General features: G+C 33.7%; 1 protein-coding gene across 4 annotated transcripts in view; it reads left to right on the forward strand.

Annotated features, from left to right (window-relative positions):
* The window catches only part of LOC114244516 (carboxyl-terminal PDZ ligand of neuronal nitric oxide synthase protein), a 175,708-nt gene extending 164,135 nt beyond the window's left edge, over nucleotides 1–11,573 (forward strand). For 3 of the 4 annotated variants that reach the window (XM_028176358.2, XM_089728567.1, XM_028176357.2), the window contains 2 exons: nucleotides 1,139–1,273; nucleotides 2,817–6,300. In XM_028176358.2, the coding sequence (XP_028032159.2) occupies nucleotides 1,139–1,273; nucleotides 2,817–3,677 (996 nt within the window). In that variant the 3' untranslated portion in view covers nucleotides 3,678–6,300. Of the gene's footprint in view, nucleotides 1–1,138; nucleotides 1,274–2,816; nucleotides 6,301–9,151 lie in introns of those variants that run through there. The other variant, XM_028176359.2, reaches the window with a different exon arrangement.
* Nucleotides 11,574–22,292: the final 10,719 nt, after the last annotated feature.

Consider the following 22,292-nt stretch of genomic DNA (forward strand, 5'->3'; position numbering starts at 1 on the left):
CATTTGTTTCAGTTATTGATTATTTTTGGCATTTATCGTGCGGTTAGAGCTGTGGTCACATTAAAATGATATTTGCTTTATATGATATCTGATGTTAAATTGAAACTATGAAACATGTGTTTCAGAATATTTCTCTAGATTCATGCCAATTTCCAATTCAAAATATCCCGTAATTTATTTTTCATCACATTAGTTCGTGTTTTGATTACCAACGTCAAATGCATTAGATGCGCGTTCGTTCAAACAAAATTAACATGATTATAATCTCGGGAGCGATGTTATTAATTTTATTCAAAATTAAATTTTCACCTCACCAGAACTATGTCTAGTTATTTTATAATGATTAGTAATCCTATAAAATAGCTCGTGAAGAGCATGATTTTAATAACTATTGACTTTTTGATAAATGAAATCTTAAAAAAAATATTTATTATGATTTTATATCTAAAGCCGATAGTGCAATTTGGATGATGCTAAAAATTATAAATCGATACAAGATTCCACAATGCCCGAAAAAAAAAATGGAGGCTTCTTTATTTTAATTATGTAATGCTTAAACAAACATTCCTTCACAATTTTCAGATTCAAATATATAAATACAACCAAAGACAGTGAAATGAAATAACGTTTAATCTAATTGTAAACTCGTTTATAAAATATATTCGAATCTTCCGAAATAATATATATTGCGTTTATACTCCGAAAGTAGTTATAATTACGGCTGACAATGGCCACAGTCGTAGAAAAAATACAAAAAGTAAACGACTCTATTTGCCTATGCCATAAATTTTAACCTACTATGTTTGATTTTTTATTTCACTTTCAAAGAATTACATACAATATTAATAAAAAACGTATTAAAGTCTTAATTTTTTGTTTAAAGATTCATAACTATTCCCTTATTTAAAAAAAAATAACTTGTTATTAATGGTGGATTACTTAATTTAGAAATTTCAAATTACGTTCATAATTTCTTCAATCACTCATTTTCCTAAGTTCTTCAGGTATTTTGAACAAGTCTTTGATTATGTACCCATGCATTTTCAAAAACATATTACCATTCTTGAGGCCGTTTCCTTATACATATTAACAATGAACTTTCTGTTGTCAATATTGAATACTTGACATTGTATTCCAGGCTCGTACTCATCAGCTCTTAGTTCACAACAAGGAGTTGCTTGAGCACATCTCTGCACTGGTGGCTCACCTGCAAGAACGCGAGAAAGGCTCCTCGCGTCCAATCAACGCGCAACAACTGACGCTCTTACCTCAGGTACGATTTCTTTTAAATAATAAAATCATTTCATTTCATTTATGTACTTGAATCACATGAGATTTTGAAAATCTTTCTGTGGAACTAATTTTTAATAATTTTCATTAAAGTAAATTTGCAAAGTGAATTTTTTAAATTTTATTTTTATTAACTACCGATTTTATAGGTTCACGTAGGTGTTTGATGCACTCGAAAATCTCATAGGATTTAATTTTTTATTTGTGTTCTAAGATTTTACCTTTTTATTCAGCTTCCAAATACTCATCTTGTAGATCTGTTTTATTTTTGAACGGATTTTTTTTTTTAATGTGTAACTCCTTTACTTATATGCACATATTAAATTGTTTGTGTTATTTGCAATTTAAACGGCATGCTTGATATCACAAAATCGTAAATTACGTACTAAGTTCACATTACATAATAATATTGTGAAAAAAAAAAACTGTTTTGCTTATTATTTTTTTTGTACTAGTTGTGTTGCTTAGTTATATTCTTAAATTTTTTAATGTTTATTATTTACGTGCATACGTTAATTTTAAGTTTTATGTTTTATTGTGCTTCTAATTTGCCTGTGAATATGCAATCATTGAGCAGGTTATTACAGAACTGTCCCCGAAAACGAAAGTACAATAACATAGTTCAGCATTCTGTGAACTATATTACAGTTTGTAGGCTATACTTATTATTTTGTAACTTCAGATTTCGTGTAGAAGGTTTGTGTAATTTCAGCGCTTCAGTAAATTTTAAAATATACTACATTTAGTAAGTTAACATTTGTAAAATATCCAATTTATTGATTGCGCTGTTTTCAATGCTATCGCTTATGAAATAATGAGCATTACTTTTGTTTTTGGGAACGATTTCTTTATCCCCTGTATCCGTTTAGTTATTACTAAAGGCAAACATTTTAGACTTAAATAAATCAAATACTTCCTACAGCCATTTACTTAACAGAAAATTGGTTATATAATGGGTTACTTATTGAGTTAAAGCTGTAATTAGAATCACTACTTACTCTGAATAACACAGTTAAACTAAAACTGAAGTTTAATGCAAAACATCTTCTAAAAGCAAATCTAAAATCTTAGTAAAAAGATGTTAGATGTACATGTATATTATAACATAAATAGATACATGAATTACTGAATCTACTACACCTTTGTGTGTGTACCTCTGAAAAGCTTTTCTCCGTTGAATAACAATATTCAGTTTCCTGAGTCTCAAATTTGATTTATAAGTTGTAGATTGAAACTGTAGCGGTAAACCGCAAAATAAATCATCTCTTCATTCTCTTTGAAACATTAATAACCCTTAAAATAAACATTTTCCCTTAAGTAGTTTCACGTCATCTTTCTGAATGAAATAAGATTGCAAACATAATAAGACATGTCCATTTCATTAGACATCATGAATGGTAGCATGCTTGCTAACATTTACTCTAGCAAATATGAATTTGTGTTTTGCTTTGTAACGTGAAAAAGGCTTTTGTTTAGAAAAATGTAATTTTAAAATTAAATTTGTTTGTTAATGCTGCTGAGAACAGACGCAAGCCGAGGGGATAAACGAAGCTACACAATCACAAATTTCACCGAAAGGCAGTCAACAACAACTGAGCACCGAAGCACTTATTAACTTATTTTCCCAAACCAAAGTGTCTCAGAACGTCGAGAACAACAATATGAAATTTTCACCTTTTTGTGTCACTCCAACGTCCGAACTCACTAACGGACCCACTTCGGCTCCGTGCTTCGGAACCATGACAAATGATCAGATACAAAACTATCTTATCTCTAAATTCCAAGACATGGGTGGTTTCTCCAACAACAACAACAACAACAACGATCAGAAGCCAACTTTTAATGCAAATCAACAATTTTATCAGAACTCTAACGCTTTTCCAAACATTCCGCCGCTGACCAATCACTACAGCAACTCTGATCTGGCAAGCTTGATGAACCACAGGACGTACAAAGATCAATGCAACTCTACGGACGAACTTGGAGCTATGGCTCAGGCTATGAGTTTGGGACATTCCGAAAATTCCTTGTACAGTAACAGCCAAGCAACAACTTCCAAAGATTCTAGCCCCGATGAATTCAGCTCTGATGACGGTATACCATTCATAATGCCACTGTCTCATAACGGAACTTTGGCGGCTACCGGGGATGATGGAAAACTGAGGTTAATTGTGCCGGTCAGTCCGTCAGAGAGCACGTCTGATGTTGCGGAAATTCACCCTGTAGAATCTCCGTCTACATCAGGGCATACGCTGAAAGTTCCGGGACAAGTTGAGTTACTAGCGCCTGCTGCTCCTATAACTCGCACTACCAGCGAGAAGGTCCCAAACCGCAGTGAAATGATGACTGCTCTACGTTCCCAGTGGACGCGCCACACCACCAAATAAACGAAATCTTGGGCATTCATAAATTTAACACCGAGTCTTTGTGTTTCATCTCTGAAAGAATACACGAGGATTGTAAATTTAGCGTAAAGTTTATACGCCTATATTTTATTACTGAAAAATTTATGAACTTTAATCGTAGGGTTTTTTTTTTAATTTAAGATTTAAAGGTGCCAATACCTATCTTAGTTACAATTATTCGGTATTAATTCGATTAGTTAGATAGAATTTTATTTACATATCATTCGTAGCTCTAGTCTGGGATGCAAAAGTCTAATGTATGTATTTAACACATAGTTATGAGTGAGACGACCGAAGAGCATATCCTTATCATATCGCCACTAAAAATAGGTTCTACTTTTATGGCCCATATAGTACGAAATGCAACCCACGGTGGTATTTAATGCTACGACCAGCTATAAAAATCGAATAACGAATTTATGCGAAACTAGTCGTTTACTCTTAAATGTTAGATGAAATATGTTTGTGTGATCCAAAAAATCTAGACGTAATAAAATAATAATAAGAAAAAATCAATAAAAGCAACAATAGTACAGGATACATTTCAAGTGGGACATATGTCATGTGATTCGGCTATAAACATTTTTATTCGTTGTCCAGTAGACTCGAGTGGAATCATTATAATTCAAATTCCTAATAAGCTAGGGATTTGAGTTTTGAACATATTCTTATTATGTGGCTCAGAATCGGTGGCAATGAACTAAAAAAATTAGATAGAATTTTGTCGAATAATTCGTATTAAACACGTGATATTTTCAAAATCGTCAATTTTATTGTTTTTGTTTTATTAGCTGCTACTAATAAATTGTTCATTTTGAAAACCGCATTTTTCAAACAATTTTGATTTTGTCAATTAAACAATTTATATTTTGTCATAATTGAATTTAGTACACATTATTTGATTAAAGTAATAATTTACAGCATAGCTTAATTGTTTAGAGAGAAAAAAAAACAAATCTATCAACAACTACGTATAAACATTCCATATTACGCATAGACGGTAGGTACATTTGCCTACTTCATTATATTTTACACATAAGTCTCACTTGAAGCCAAACTACAACATTATGCTTACCTTAATATAGTATGTTGTTTACGGAGTAACATTTATGGAGTACGGAGTAACTTCGCTGGATTGTGCCAAAATAACCAAAGATTTTATTTAAAACAACGCTGTTTCCAAAACTGTTTCCGTTCCGATCTAGAAACGGAAATTTAGAACGTACCAAAGTTTTTTAATCTTGGCGCTGATCAGTTTGTACCGTAGAGTTACCTCAATTAAATCTCAAGAATCTCAAGAATAGTACAATTTATTATTTAAATTTCAATTTATTTTACACTGAATCTATTAGTACGGGCCAACTTGACCGCTTTTAGGCTTTTGTAAAATTTACACACTTCAACGTTTAAATACCGTTGTCATACTATATATCGTATAATACTATATAATACTTCTAGTCTTTTTTTTTAAAGAAAACACTATATTCAAGAATTGGATAATTGAATAATAAAATCTATATTTTTTTTTATTACTGATCAATTTGACCTATTACGTTACGAATACGTATACAAAAACTGTCAGTAGGCTAGTGTTAAATATAACACCTAGTAATTGTTAAAAAGCACTGATACATTATTCCTCATGGCTACCTGCAGTCAATCTCCTGTGAAAAAATCAATGCCAATTCAACGTACCATTATTTGTCTATACAAATATGTTTAGTAGAAAAATACTTGATACATATTAATTCCAAACTTCACTCTCGAATAGTCAGATCATTGGCCTCAGAGAAACAAATATATTCACAAAGGGAACGTAAGCACCGTTTGATAGGATTATCGTATTTTGTTTGATGTTAAACTGACTTGATGTGGGACTATTCATAAATACGAAATGTATTGTAATTTTCTCTGACGTTATACATAGCTCTTGTGTGTAGTTTACAATCTATTAAAAAGATAATAGTTATTTGATGCTTCAACAGTATTAGTCAAAAAAATTTGATTAAAGTACATTAAGTTCTACGTCATTGCTATTGGTGTTTATAAAGCCGCAGTATACAATTTTATCTCATTATTTAAGGTGAAATAGATCTTAGAAAAATCGTAATTCTGAATTTATATCTAAAGCAAATATTTAGTAATTGTTATCAGATTTTTGATGTTTAATAAACCTTAGAAATAGGTTCGTGAAGATTAAGAATTACTGTTAACTACCTTTTAAAAGATGTTGAGTAAAATCAAAATTTGACTTTTCATGGTGTCTTTTAATAAATGTTTTTATTTTTTTTTATTTACAATTTCAAACTAGGTAGGCAATGCTTTGATTTTATTTCGTTGAGACGGTATTAGTGTTCCTCATAACGGTACTCAAAAGATGCAAGTGGGTTCGAGTAGTTTAATAAACAAATAGATTTTAGACAATACTATTCAAACTAATATTGTTACAAATTAACTGTTTGTTCAATGTCGTGTAATCAATATTTCAATGTTTAACGCAGAATATTATAGTCTTTAAATGTAATAGTTGAATGTTAATTATGTCATTCCAATTCATAATATGTGCTATGTAATCGTGTGATCAATAAAACTATCCTACTCCAGAGCGACTCTCTCAATTTTACCTTCAATTAATAATTATTATTGATTTTATAAACAGCAAAAATAAAACACAACCTTTTGAGTAATGCTGATATTCACATACAGCGCCAACAGCTCTTAATAAGATGGTCTATTTGTCTATTGAGGCAACAAAAGACTAAAAGCTTCTCGATAACTATATTATCTTTTATTTACGATATAAAACAATACTTTTCTTTAACATAGTTCAGGTGATCCGTCGAGCTAACGGCCGGTAAAGTTGACCGGCTACTCGAGACCATAGTTACAAAAATGTTAATACTGATGTTCAAGTAAAGACTGTCGGTCTACATGGGCTGCCTCAATGGTTTTTTTATATATTGCTTCGATGGGTGGACGAGTTCACGGCCCACCTGGTGCTAAGTGGGTACTGGAGCCCATAGACATCTACAACGTAAATGCGCCTCCCATCTTGAGATATAAGTTCTAAGATCTCAAGTCTATGTAGTTACAACGGCTGCCCTACCCTTCAAACTGAAACGCATTACTGCTTCACGCAGAAATAGGCAGGGTGATGGTATCTACCAGTGGAGCAAGACGTCCAACCACCAGGAATTATGCAAATTATAATTTTGTGGGTTTGATTTTTACACGATGTTATTCCTTCACCGTGGAAGTCAATCGTGAACATTAGTTAAGTACGTATTTCATTGGAAAAATTGGTACCCGCCTGGGGGATTCGAACACCGATGCATCGCTACATACGAATGCACCGGAGGTCTTATCCTTTACGCCACGGCGACTTCAGACTTAAGATAATGTGTGCCTTAAATTATTTTCAGAAAATATAGACCGATTTAAGAAACTTATTTAAATATTCAATGTAGTATTTTTTTAAATTGATAATGTCATCGCTTTTCTATGCGATAACATAATCAGTGGCACAACGAAAGTGGGGATGTTGTTTTTTAAAAAAAAACCTATCTCATGCTACTTACTACTTTCGCCCTTCTATCAGTTGCACCCAGTCATTTCAAATTTAACCTGCCCCATGTCTTTTCGCCTTTCTACCAATGGCTCCCATTAATTTAATAAATTACTTCTATTTTTTCTACGAACTGAGTACAATGTGTCTAATCCCGCAGGCAGGTACTAACTTCTCTATAATGTAATCAATAAATGCTCACGAATGACTCCCACAATGAAGGAATAGCATAATGTAACATGAATCAAGCCCGCATAAATAATAATTTGAGTAATTACTGGTGGTAGGGCGTGTTGTATATGGTATCCGTAAAAGGATAACCCAGCGTTAAAAAAAAAAGAGCGCGTTGTAAGCCCGCACGGGTAGGAACCACCATCCTGCCTATTTATGCCGTGAAGTAGTGATGTGGTTTGAAGGGTGGGGCAGCCGTTGTACTGTAAAACCGAGGCAGCTAACTCATGTCTTAAGGTGGGTGGCGGCATTTACGTTATCGATGTCTATGGGGTCCTGTAACCACTTAACACCAGGTAGGCCATCAGATCGTCCAACCATCTAAGCAAAAAAAACGTTAGTATAATTTACCGCATTGATAGATAAATCTTAAAAGTGTTAGTCACGACTGCCTTCATGCTTTGAGCTGAAATTATAAAAGTGTTTTGCGATTAACAATAGAATCATAAAACTGATTTTTTTTTAAATGATTTTATCAATTGGAACTAAGACCTTATGTCATGTCTTATTTTAATTTATATTCTTATTTATATGAAAAATGATAATAGGAGTGAAATGAAATGAAGATGATTAATTTGAGACATTAACCAACTGGGATGAAATAAAATGAAACGAGGTGGGATGAAATATAATCTCAGTAAAATGGTGGTCATTTACCGAGATTTTTTCAGTGGACTTTTTGGAGGATTCCGAGAAGTTACGTCCAGCGGATTTGTTTCATTTTCCCACATTTGTGCACTTTCACAGATATTAAACAGTTAATAAACCACCGTTATTACACATTTAAACCTGAAGAAACACTAAATAGAGAGAATAAAATAAACCACACAACTTCACTCCTCGCGTTCCCGCCAAAAAGTCCTGACAAAACTGACATTTAAGTCGTACACAGAGTAAATAAAAATATAGACTAAGGTATCTGTTTGTATAAAGCCAACGATGGCGTCATTTAAGGACAAACAAAGGTCAAACATATTGATAATAAAAGGTTATTTTTCATTAAGAATTTTTTTTAGTAATGATTTAACTAACTCGGTAATACTTCAAAGTAATTGTTCAATTAAAGAAAATAATAAGGAATGGTCAATGTAAATTTGCTATCCTGTAGTAGCAATATATGAATGTCGACATTAATAGCCGGATAGACCTCTACGGCTATATGACCAGGTTGAAATGTGAACTTTGAATGAGAATTTTTATAAAATTCGTTTTAATAACAACTTCACCACATTGAATGAAACATAACAACTTCACAAATTCTATTTACTGTAATATGTAAGTAATGAAAACAAATGGTGTTGCGAGATTTCCTAAATTTTAGGTATTATTTATAATATTTCGGTCACGTGATATCAAACATGCCACACTTTAAGTTAATGTTTTTATTATGTCCATAAACGCATAATATGGGTATATACCAAGTCAATTACGGACATTTTTTTTAATAATTCTTTTAACAATGTAAAAATACTTAAGTACAGTAAATTATGCGAATACAATCAATAAAGTAGAATAATTATATAACAATACTAGAACAAGAAGCATTTAAAAGTTTTTTTATGAAGGCTTTAATAAAGAGGTAAATGTAAATATATTATAATATTCAATGTGTATTTTTAGTATCAACTAGCATTATATCATTTTATTTGATTATTAATAGTTGTCATCGAGTGCAAAAATAGATCGCTGGTTTTCCCTTCTGCCCGCAAACGCTCCGGCTCTGTCGCGTCCTGAGAGCGGATTCATCTCGGGAATAGAAGACGGAGTGGACGCTGCGACGCTTGCTGAAGCCAGGAACCTGCTCTTGCAGCTGGGCGCTAAAAAGAAACGAAAACTCCTCCCGATACGTTTCACAAGACGCAAGATATTGGTTAACAGACACACTTTACTATAATGCATCGAGATCCGCGTGGATGTTGTTTGAGAATATTTTTTTGCGGTGTTAAAATAATAGTTGTAGGGGAAAAGCTAGTTATTACAAATGATGTTAATTGAACAAGTTACAAGTATATAATCGAACAAATAAAGAAGCATTTATATTTTAGTAACAAAATTTATAGAAACTAATTTTAAAACAATATCCACAACCTCTTAGTTCGATAATTCTTAATTTCAGATTCCTCAAAGTTGTAATTACGATACTACAAAATTAAATTGCAGTGTGAACTACGTAAAAACGAATATACTGCCGTTTACTGTTCTGTGCTATTTTCTTTATTCCGTATTTAGATTAATAATTATACAACAATACAACGCAAATAAATGATAACTAGTAAAAGCAAATTTCGATCAAAACTCTTTCAATTTAGAAATAAGCTGTGCTTTATCTGCATTACATACAGTGATCTCAAACATAACAAGTTAGGTTATCAAGAAAACTAGATAATAAATAACACAAATAAAGCAATGAGCAATCAATACATGACTTATCGCGTTGTACTTAAGGTTTAGATTAGAATAATAAATGCGATCCCTTAATAGGTTTACGGACAATATTTTTTCAGTTTGATTGATAGGGAAAAACTACTAAGATGCATTTGATTAGTACTGATTTCCACTTTAAATTACATTAGACATGGCTTAAATTTATATATTATATAAAAATGAATTGCTGTTCGTTAGTCTCGCTAAAACTCGAGAACGGCTGGACCGATTTGGCTAATTTTGGTCTTGAATTATTTGTGGAAGTCCAGAGAAGGTTTAAAAGGTCGATAAATATGTAAATGCTCGGAATTTAATAAAAATGAAATTTTTTTTTCTCCCTTGATGTGTCCCCCGTCGGACGGATTTCTTTTGTTTGTTTTAGGTTTATTTTATACAAAAGTTTAGGTCTTTTATTTATCGATTGGGGCACTACAAAGTCTGCCGGGTCAACTAGTATAATATAAAAAAAGACTATCATAAATAATAGCAAAACCTTTAGATATGTAATGTAAGCTTCAAAGTCCTTCACCACAATGACCCAAATTATCCAATCACAACAAATTCTAACACATCACTTTCGGATTTTATAGTTTTAATGACAATGTTTTTGGTTACATCACACCTTCATTCACAAAATATTAATAAAATAAAAAGCTATAAATGACATAATATCGTTATCATTTTGCATTTTTAGCCTTTAATCGTTTTAATATTTAAATTTTAAATATAAGTTCACTTGTATTAAGTAGAATGCATACAGCGACCAAATATGTTTGTTCGAAGTATAAATCAGTACAGTTTTACTCTTTTATTAGTTTAAGTAACAATCGTGCACTGAATTAAGTACTTTCCACTGACTTGCTTGCTATTAATTTTAGGCATTTTATGAAATTAAAAATTTTACACAATGGAGGCTACACATCGCTATCAGAATCTAAATACAACAAATAATAATTCTTACTTATAATTAAACGGAAGATAGTTGTTTGTTTCAATTTCATGTTTAAAAGCTAGTGTTATGTAACTAGTTTTCGTCTGAGGATTAGTGCGTGATTGTAAGCATAATTTGCGATTCCTAAATAAAGGCAAATTTAATATAATAATAGAATAAAATGACTGCCAGTGTTTTGTGTTATTATTAGACTTAAAACTTCCTAAATTTTAGCTTTTGCTATAAGCGATATTCAGTGCCATAACACATGTTAAGCTCGATTATTTGAAAAAATACAGGCAGTGAAAACACATTCCATTTGATGTATAATCATAACACGTACATAGTTTAATTGAAATTCGTCAAGGCTAATTTCATAAATAACCGATAGCATAGTGCAGTTCACTCGTGAACGCACAAAAATAATAAAATATATGACTTTTGTCACATTATGAAGACAGAAATTTAATATGTCTACTCAACTATTCAGTTACTAACAATCGGGTAATATTATTTTAAAGACTTACTATGGTAGATATAAGATTAGCGTAACGTGGCAACTTAAGAGTACTTTTACATATATTTGAGTGATTGAACTGACTGATAACTGATAATTATTGTGTTCTATGTTTTTTCGATGTTTTTCGATAGTTTAATGTTTAAGTTATACTCCGTATTTTTTTTTGTATTCTAGCATTTGACAATATACTTAATTATTTTAATTTTATTTTTGTTTAATTTTCTTTCCTTTTTTCCAACCAATCATTAGTAAATTCGCATTTTATTGCATGATGAAATAAAAAAATTAAAGACATTAAAGCATTTTTTGGTAGGTAATGAATAATTAGTTCAGCCACCTATTGTTTCCTATTTTTACTATAGGTGAAAAGTTTGGGAATCATTCGTAAAATTAAGATCAACATCGATGGCTCATAGATTTTTTTGCAATTGTTGCCAACTCATTGTTGCTTTTATTTGGAATGCTCATTAGTTACATAAACTCATCCTCTATATCTAAACGGTATTAAAAAAGTTGCAAAAAATCTGATCTGCCGTATTTATGACTACAGTTGAGGACGCAGCATTCGGAACTTAAACTCGAAATAAACTCGAAACTCAAAATAAAAACATAAAAAAATGTATAGTTATATTTAAAACCTAATGTATTTTACATACTTTACCTCTATATACTTTATTTTACCTAAACATGTGTACGTGTTTCTTCTAAAATTAAATATTATCCAAACTAACATGTGTTAAGTAACACATCACGAATGTGTTCGTTGATAGAATAAGATGTGTCTATTATTGTGCGCTATACAGACGACGGCCCTGAAAATAATGAAGCCCAACTAGTATAGGCAACGAAGTCGTGGTATGGTAAAAACATGTAATTTTTTAATAATTCCTCGTTTTATACGCGATGAAAAAATGTCTACTATGCTAAGTAATATTTCCCCCTATGTTTGTCTATCGATTTATATTTGCTTAGTTAGCTTTAGTGTTATCGGTGAAAATTTTTGGAGATGTGGTTTTTTCTAACACATTTACAAGAAAAAATCAATTTTAAGGTCTCAGTGATTAAGGTCGATATTTTAACATAAGACGCCTAGTACATATTTAAAGTATGTTGAAATCTTCAAAATATCAAATAGAAGCGTCAGCAACAAAAACATAAAACAAGCGTCCAAACTTTAATATATTATTGCTTTTTATACCTTCTCAATCTCACGTACGTAATGAAATTGAGCTAATGGGTCTTCGTTAACAAAGGCATTACTTTTTTGTTTTTGCTGTGCACGTGCGGGTGAACTTGCGGTCATTTTGATATTAATTAGCTACCAGAGTCCACAGCTATCAGAATGTCAATGCCTTTAATTTTAACACATGATATTCCGGTCCTGAACATCTATCCAGTATCTTTGAAGAATGGCAGTGTAGGATTGCCTTCAAAGCGAAATACAAGAATCAAATAGGAAAGAAATATTTAAGATAGTAGATCCACTATTGACGACTACGGCCATGGAGCAATAATTGGAAGGAAGAAAGTAAATGAAGATACCTACCGCAAATGACTTGAAGTTGCAGCTAACGATAGACGAGGTTTGTGTAAGGAAGAAATCCTATGCAGAATAGCTGAATAGACCATCAAAGGTCTTTACAAAAATCTAGGTCACCTTGTTGTTAATGTGAGCAGAGTTTGTTGTTGTGAATTTAAACAGTTTTATTGTTTAACGTTAGGTAATTTCCTCGTACATTACGATCTTTGTGTCGGCTGCTCGCGAGGACTCAGTGAATACAAGTTCTTGATTGTTATTGCCCATAACTTGTTTAAATTGTAGTCTGGTACAGAGATAAAGACAATTAAAATAGAACTCGCATGAATGCTGGCAATCGTATTCTATTTTGGTTCTATAAATTTTATATTTTGCAAATACATAAATCAAATCAATTCAGTATTTTCTTCGGCGTTCTCGAGTCGTATAAATAATTAACTACTACTTTTACGATTTGATCTCGCGTTTTTCATTGTCATTGAATTATTTCAACAGTTTCAACAAGGACATGAAGTCGTCTGTGAAAACTGCATCCTTTTCTTACGGCAAGATATTGGTATTTTGATGTTTTATAACGTAAAAATAGAATACGTGTTAATTAAAAAGTATTTATACAATTTCTAGGAATTAGCGTCCGTTATAAACATAAAGAAAATTCACTGCATTTTAACGCAACTTTTTATATATGTACCTAGTCTGGTCATAAATTCTGTCACATGTTTAATGTAAAATAATTGAAACAAGTTTATTCATTATGTAACTATTCATATACCAAAATGAACTTAACAAAACATAGATTCTTATGACACTAAAGTTTATTCAAAATGACTTCCGTGATTTTGAATACAGGCCTTCAATCTGCGCGGCCAGTCGTCTATCGCAGCACGAACGAGGTCCATGTCAATATCGGCGGCTGCCTTAATCAAGGATGTCTTGAGTGACTCCAAATTGGGATGAGGCTTTGAGCACGCCTTTTCCTCCAAGGGTTGCCATATCTTGTAATCTAACGGATTCAAATCTGGACTGGAGGAGGGCCAGTCTTCGTGCCGGATGAAGTCGATTTCACGCGCCGCCAGCCAGTCTTGTGTGCTCTTTGCTCTATGAGCTGGAGCCGAATCTTGTTGGAATACGCAGTGCCTGTTATTGAACATGGTATGAGAAACAGCTTCCACAAGGTTCGTCAGGACTGTATTTTGATACACAACTGCATTCGTTTTTACACCTTTCTCACAAAAATGTACCTCTGCTAAGCCCCAATAAGAAACTCCCAACCACACCATGAGCGAGGATGGAAAATGACCTTGTTGGACACGCGGAATACGGTTGCTCGTTTCTTCACTACTGTGTGCGTACACTTTATCATTTTGTTTGTTGTAGCTCTCTGCTACGGTAAAAATTTTTTCATCCGAAAAAAATATTTCCCGATATTTTTTTCCCGCGTACCGCTTCAACAAAGCGCGGCATCTCTTCAGTCTCAGGTCCATTAGACGAGCATTCAAACGATGTCCTGTTTTTCTTCGATATGCCCGAAACCCTAAGTCTTCATTTAACACCCTTTTCACCGTGGTTCTGCTTAACCCCATCTGAAGGGCCAACAGTTTCTGCTTACGTTTGGGATTTCTTTGAATTCGCGCCTTCACAGCTTTTATCACTGCTAGAGTCCTAACAGACCGAGGGCGACCACTTCTTGACCTGTCATCTACACTAGAGTCTTCATTGTATCGTTTGATTGGACGATAAACGAATCTTTTGGTTATATTCAAATTTTTCAGTATGTTAAAAATTTGAATTGGCGCGTATCCGCAACGATGCAACGCAATAACTGCAACACGGTCTTCTTTAAGCGTCCACTCCATATTTTAAAAATGAGTAAAATTCTAAAAGTATACATTTTTATTTTCATGAACAATTCGAAATTCGAATTCAATAAACTTTTTTGTGGCCAGCATTCTAAAAGAAAAGTTTTTACTGTGTGACAATACTTATGACCTGACTAGTTATATATGTAAAATGATTTTAGATTATAAATGAGTGAATAAGCTCAACATCATCAAATAAATGACGCAACCCACCATTAGACATGTGATTCAAGTCACAATTTCATAACGACTGTTCCACTCATCCAGACGTTTGGGTTTAGAATATGCTCTACCACCACTAAAAATAGTACTGGCGATCAGGCGCATTGCAACGAGTAAATATCACTTTCTGGCCTATCTCTGCAATTCCGCCACATGTTTAGGACAAAGGACAATATATTTATATGTACTAGTAGACAAACAATATTAAAGACAAACAATACTAATCTATTCTCAATTTGACTTCACAAATTAAACAATAAACAAAAGAGTATATATGCGTGTGTGTGTCAAATACATGGTAGTTTGTGTAATGTTTTTTTATTGATTTATCGTATTTTTTAAAATTGTAAAAATATATTAGCATTGTGCATTCCTTGTCTATATTCTCTATAAGTGTGGGAAATTTCGTAATTTTCGTAAAAAGGGGTACACATTTTTTTCTTCAGGCATTATTAAATAGATTTCCATTGAGATTTCGACTTTAAGTATAAGGGTATCACTGTATTCATGTCGCAATGTCTAAAAGCTTCGTTAACCACTTAAAATGAGCCGTGAACTCGTCTGCGAATTTATTACAGTAAAATGATTTCATTAGAACGTAGTCTAGATAGTCTACACATGAATATTGAATGTTTGGTTCATAGATAAAACGATACAAAGGGATACACCAATCTATGAACAGAACGAATAATAGCTTCGACGTGTGGACTGATACAAAAGTGGTATGTACCTTTACGCATTGTGATGTACCCTACCACAAGTGCCCTATTAAAAATATGTACTGAATAATTTAGTAATGCGATTAGGTTATCTATTAATGCATCTCATTCAAATCTGATACGAGTACTCTATTGTCACCTAAATAGTCACTGTTATCAGAATGGCTAGCGACGTTACTTTTAATAATAATTAATTATAACAAATATTAATTAGTGAAGTCCTATATTATAAGTTATACATACTTGGAACTTTTGGGTCTACTACTCCATGATTCTCTCTTTGTTTTGTATCAGATGCCACTAGTGGAGCAGAGTTCAACTCTATTACTTGAAAAAAAAACCGTTCATCCGCCACGTGATTCAAGATATTACCACAAACTTTCGTAAGAACTGCCGCGTGCCGTCATAGATGTTTTCGCAATCCCTTTATAATATACTAGCGACCCGCCCTCGCTTCGCTTCGGAAACATTAAAACACACATGAAAACAAAAAAAAAAAAAAAGTAGCCTATGTTCATCAGGGACAATGTCGGCTTCTAATGGAAAAAGAATTTTTCAAATCGGCCTAGTAGTTTCGGAGCCTATTCGAAACAAACAAACAAACAAATCTTTCCTCTTTATAATATTATCGCTTTATAATATATTAAGTCCTTTTTCAAGCTAGATTTGAAAACAGTATTTGGAAGCAGGCAGTGATTTGACTGTACCTGTCGTAAAATACTACAAGCAACCGTGACCACGTAAGACCGGAACTCAACAGGAGAAACGTGTGCTTTACAAAAAAACAAAACATAACAGCGTTTGAAGTCGTCGTGGCCTAAAGGATAAGACGTCCGTTGCATACGTATACAGCGATGCATCTGATCTGTGTTCGAATCCCGCCGGCAGATACAAATTTTTCTATTAAAATACGTACTTAACAAATGTTTACGATTGACTTCCACGGTGAAGGGATAACATCGTGTAATAAAAGTCAAGCCCGCAAAATTATAATTTGCGTAATTACTGGTGGTAGGATGTCTTGCGAGTCCGCATGGGTAGGTACCACAACCCCGCTTATTTCTGCCGTGAAGCAGTAATGCGTTTCGGTTTGAAGGGTGGGGCAGCCGTTGTAACTATACTGAAACCTTAGAACTTATATCTCAAGGTGACTGGCGCATTTACGTTGTAGATGTCTATGGGTTTCAGTAACCACTTAACACCAGGTGGGCTGCGAGCTCGTACACCCATCTAAGCAATAAAAAAAACATAAATGCGTTGAATTTCACAATAAGCATTTGTCTCACAAAACAATGCATGCAGGTTCCACGCGTGTAAAACACGACTAAAGACTTCTTTAAGTCTGTTACACATACCAAGGGACCTTCATCACGATCTGACATTTATACAAAGCGATGGCCGCCTACCTCGCAATTACCTCTAATACACGGACAAACTGACCACGACTCGTGACCGTTTAATAAATGACTACAGCAATATAATAACACATTTACGCGACGCACTGCTTGCTATTTAGAAGTATAATTATGTCGGTCTTGTTAACAAATCAGGGAGTTTATCAGAGCTGCGCTATTAGGTACGCGCCCAGTACGCTTTTGATTCGCTTCATTTGACCTTTTTGTCACAATGGCAAACCGACCGCAGTTAGACGGTAATATAAAATTGCACATTTCGAACAATTTTATTTATTTATTTATAGCTTAAATGTGTGGACGACCTCACAGCCCAGACAGACCCCTCCCCCCTGTGTTAAGTAATTACTGGAGCCCATAGACCATTATAACGTAAATGGACCACGTATCTTCAGATATGAGGTCTAAGGTCTCAGTATCATTATAACGGCTCCCCCACCCTTCAAACCGAAACGCACGCTGCTTCACGGCAGAAATAGGCAGGGCGGTGGTACCTACCCGTGCAGACTCACAAGAGATCCTACTACCAGTAAAGTTCTTAAATCGAATTAATTTAATTAATTTGAAATTTAAAATTGATTAATTTTAAAATCGAACATTTAAATATACTAATTGTTGCAAAAAATAATTTATTAAAACCAAAAAATTAAATATTCAACTAATTACTAGAACATCGTGGAAATCATGCACATCCGATCTTAAACCTCTAATATCAAGACTTGTTGTATACAAGAGTAGATGACATAATTGACTCTAATTATTGTTATTATTTTTAGTTTTTCATCTGCAATTGATTTCAAAGACCCGATAAAATATACATACCGATATTCTGATGCACACGATATTAAATGAGGATAGCTTTGTAATGCGAGCTTGGCTCTTTTTGTTATAACATTGCATATGTGCGTATGTTTAGGTAAATGTTTGATCATCAACCCCCATACGAACCTTACCAACCGAAACCTTACAACAAAACTACATAACGAAACGAGTTTATCTGTGAGTCAAAACACAAGTATTGACCCCTAATGCAGTAATACAGAAATGGAATTTAATATCGTTTAAAATGACGCAAACAAAATACTTGGATATATATATACTTATTATATTCATTTATTGTGAAATTAATCGTAAGAGGTGGACTGTGAATGTGTGCGTCAGCTCAGTGTATGCACAATGATACCAACTTTGAAAAATATAATTGATTTTAAAGATTCACGTAGAGTTTAGAAAATTTAAAATCTTGAATGAAGAATGAAAGAAATGATATTAGAGTTAAAAAAGTTCGTAATTTAGAAATAACTTTTACTGGTGGTAGGACCTCTTGTGAGTCCGCGCGGGTAGCTACCACCACCCTGCCTATTTCTGCCGTGAAGCAGTAATGCGTTTCGGTTTGAAGGGCAGGGCAGCCGTTGTAACTATACTTGAACCTATATCTCAAGGTGGGTGGCGCATTTACGTTGTAGATGTCTATGGGCCCCAGTAACTACTTAACACCAGGTGAGCTGTGAGCTGGTCCACCCACCTAAGATATAAAAAAAAAAAATTTTACTTTTTAAAGTATAGTAGAGCTTGCGATCCACCTGCTATTGAACATTTACTATAGGTGATACAGCGAGAGTGCGGTGTCAATTTGGAGATATTAGGCCTGTCTCAGTTGGAGGCATTGTATTGGAGATATGGCTCTTCCGCCCTTACAAAGATACAAGATACAAAGTACGGTAATCTCGAGGCATAATGATACACGGCGATTGTATCCAATGGCAGAAAATCATAATACACTCTACCAGTGCAGGTCTTCAAGATAGGAATTTGACGTAGAAGAAAGCAGTTGAGAAATTACTGCGATGATAATGTAGCGTAAGTGAAATAACTTAATGGACTTAATGGAATAACTGAATGGAAGGTTTTTTATTTGTATTTTTTATTGCATAGTTTTGTTGAACGAGCTCACAGCTGGGCGACTTTATAAGGTCATCGGAGTTCATCCGCAATAGAATATCAATGCCGCACTCACCTCAAACATAAGGTCGAAATCTTAATATAATTGTTTAACCGCTCTCGCACCCATCAAACCAGATGTATCATTACTTCACGGCATAAAGGTGGCAATGTGAAGAAAGTATAATAATAACTACCCATGCAGACTTACAATATGCCCTACCGCTAGTAGATTATACCAGGATGGCTATTTTTATAAAAGAACTTACAAAAATCTTGTAAAATTCGATTTCGATAAAGGCAACACCACCACTTAAAACCGGACGGTCCGCTACGCGCTCATTGCCTAAGCGAGTTCGCGAGCGGGTACCACACATGATCCACGTACTGTTCGCCATAATGTATTAAGAGCAGTACCGTTAAACTAATGTGAACACAAACAGAGGGCAGGTGAAATATTGTGAATTAGTTAGTCGGTGAGTAGAGAAGTCTTTTCATTATTACATAATACATACATAAATAGATAACATACATTTTTTTTAGCTTTTGATTAATTTATATAATCAGAATCATCTTTAGGTTATTATTATGTTATATGTTTTATAAAAGAAGTTGCCTGATATAAAATCGCAAACCATCATCAAATTTGCGGGTGTGACCAACCAACTAACTCGTTGCTCGCAAATGCAGAGTGTAAATGTATAGACGTATTCTGAAGATGAGTCGTTTCCTATTATTCAGGGGACCAGATTATTCAATAATTACAAAGGTTGCTTATCAAGTATTCTTGACTGAATATCAAAGTGATACAAATGAGTATTTCTGGACGCGGGCAAGTCAGCGTAGGTCGTTGTGACGAGTCTTAGGAGAGACCTGTCCAGCAGTGAACATCGCTCTGCAGACGATGATTCATATAACTGTAATTTTTAAATCGGATATAATTTCTTTTGAACATTTGTTACCCAATAATTTAAATTATCCCTTACATAAAATTGCTTTCAAAGTCAATAATATCGATTTTCCAAAATACGCCAATTCATTGACGACAAATATGACGACAGAAAAAAGAAACTTACTAGATTCGATTTTTTAAAAATCTTATCACTCAACGGATATAGATCTACACAATAATCATCGTAGGTACTGTAAAATTTCGAAAATCAAATCACAGTCGTGAATGGTAAAAATAAATTTTAGATCATAATTAAATTTTACTGTTCTAAGTAATTATTTCATAAATAGTTTCCATCAATTGATATTCCTCAATCTACTTCAGTCGCCCTCCCTATCACCCATCCATAAGGACAACAACCTCACCAAGTACATTTTCTTATATTGTCTGATATAGAGGACATTTAAGTATCTAAGGTAAAGTAAGGTGATACAAAAGGGTGGTCACGACCCTCAGCAATGAGGAATACGACGCAAGGAGGAGGAGGAAGGTAAAGTATGTAAAGTAAGGCTTTTATGTCGCTATTTCTACGAGCCTGGTGAGACGTTAGGTCTTCTGTTAATATTATTATAATAAAAAAGAATCAAGACTTCTGGCGGTATGGAGTCAGTCTAGAATAACACCACTCCATCTCTTCCCATGGGTGTCGTAAAAGACAGCAAACAGGTTCATACGAGAATGAGCAGCAGCGTTCTCTAAGTATAATATTAGATACTAATATTATTAGCGTACCGCGGTCCGCCATGACCTGATACTGTAAGGCACGCAACTGCCTATTTCTGTCGCGAAGTTCCAATTTAAAGGGGTTACTGGGGAAGGGAGGACCTACTACTACATAATTGAAACATTGGTCTCATGTCTCAAGGCAGGTAGCGTTATTCACATTGTGAATTTATAACCTCAATTATTGATACCAGATGAGTCGTGATTTCGTTCACCTATCTGAAGAATAAATAAATAAATAAAATAAAACTAGTTGATTCATTTTATTTAAATTCATTTTTCTTTTGCCTTCGTACCTACATCCAGTAGATATTACGACTTTATGTTTGTAGTATTATGAAGTTTAATTTTGTTTATTGTATTTACAGAAGCTAACCCTGGCACCCAAAACCAAGCAAGTCGGTCCCACTGGAAAGAGTGGGACCGGGCTGGGGAAAAATTCTGGAGGAAAATCGAGTATTCTGGACACGAGCGGCAAATCCTCAGGAGCCGGATATTCAAGAAAGAGCTCTACGTTGAGCTCCAAGCCACAAAGCAGTAACACCAGCTCGTACACAAAACCTAGTCTACCATCCACTTCGTTTGGAAAGAGCTACGTTCCAGCTTCGTTCAACAAGCCGAAGACCAAGCCCTCAACCTCCTTTAGCGTACTATGGATTCCAACAAAAAAACGCAACAAGAAAAAAGATATCGTTTGGAATTCACACTCTTACGAAAGAACTCCGACAATGTATAATTTGTAAGTATAATTTACAATACAGCTGTTACGTTATTTAGATTCGGTTAGTCAAAACTTCAAAAGAGAAAATTTACAACGAACCTTATTACGTGAAATGGCGCTGTTTTTTTCTCATAATATTAGTTTCTCTGTAAATTGTATACATTTAATTTAAGAAATAATTAAAAGAGTGTATCTTTTAACTAAGTGTATCTGTAATTTACGAGCATTTCGATTTGATTTGTTTGTAAGCTCGTTCCAGAGCCATTTCTACCTCGCTCATACTTATTTATCTTCCACGAAGTAAGATTAGTATACAAAGCGCGACTATATTTTTATTCTTCTAAATAAAATAGCCGCTTATTAAACAAATTAAGTACCAAATTCTTTATTTTCAATGAAACGCAAAAATATACTGATATTTTGTAGTAATTATCGTGCGAACTCGCTACGAACGTTGGTAAAACGATATTCAACCAAAAAAATGATTAAAATAAGAAAAAAATGATTAAAACTCGCTTCAACAGCAAGCTGAATAAATTATTAAGATCCTGCAGTACATTAGGCAACAATGATACAATTATTGTAATTTCCACGATCCTTGATACGTGTGAGAATTTTCAAGTAAATCTGCCTTCTTGCATTAGGTGAAAATTACATTCAAATGTTGCATAGTTAAACAGATATCAGATGCAGATAGGTAAAATTAGTGTTAGCAAATTCTCTCAGCCCGTGAGCTCACCTACTCGCTCGTACGAGAAGAGCCTCTTAGGCTACAAGCGATTAGGTAAGGGACAAAAAAACCTATTTTAATAAAAGTCAGTTAGAACATTGTTCTTTTTT

This window comes from Bombyx mandarina, chromosome 01 (genome assembly GCF_030267445.1).
Source record: "Bombyx mandarina strain Sakado chromosome 01, ASM3026744v2".
NCBI classification, from domain to species: domain Eukaryota; kingdom Metazoa; phylum Arthropoda; class Insecta; order Lepidoptera; family Bombycidae; genus Bombyx; species Bombyx mandarina.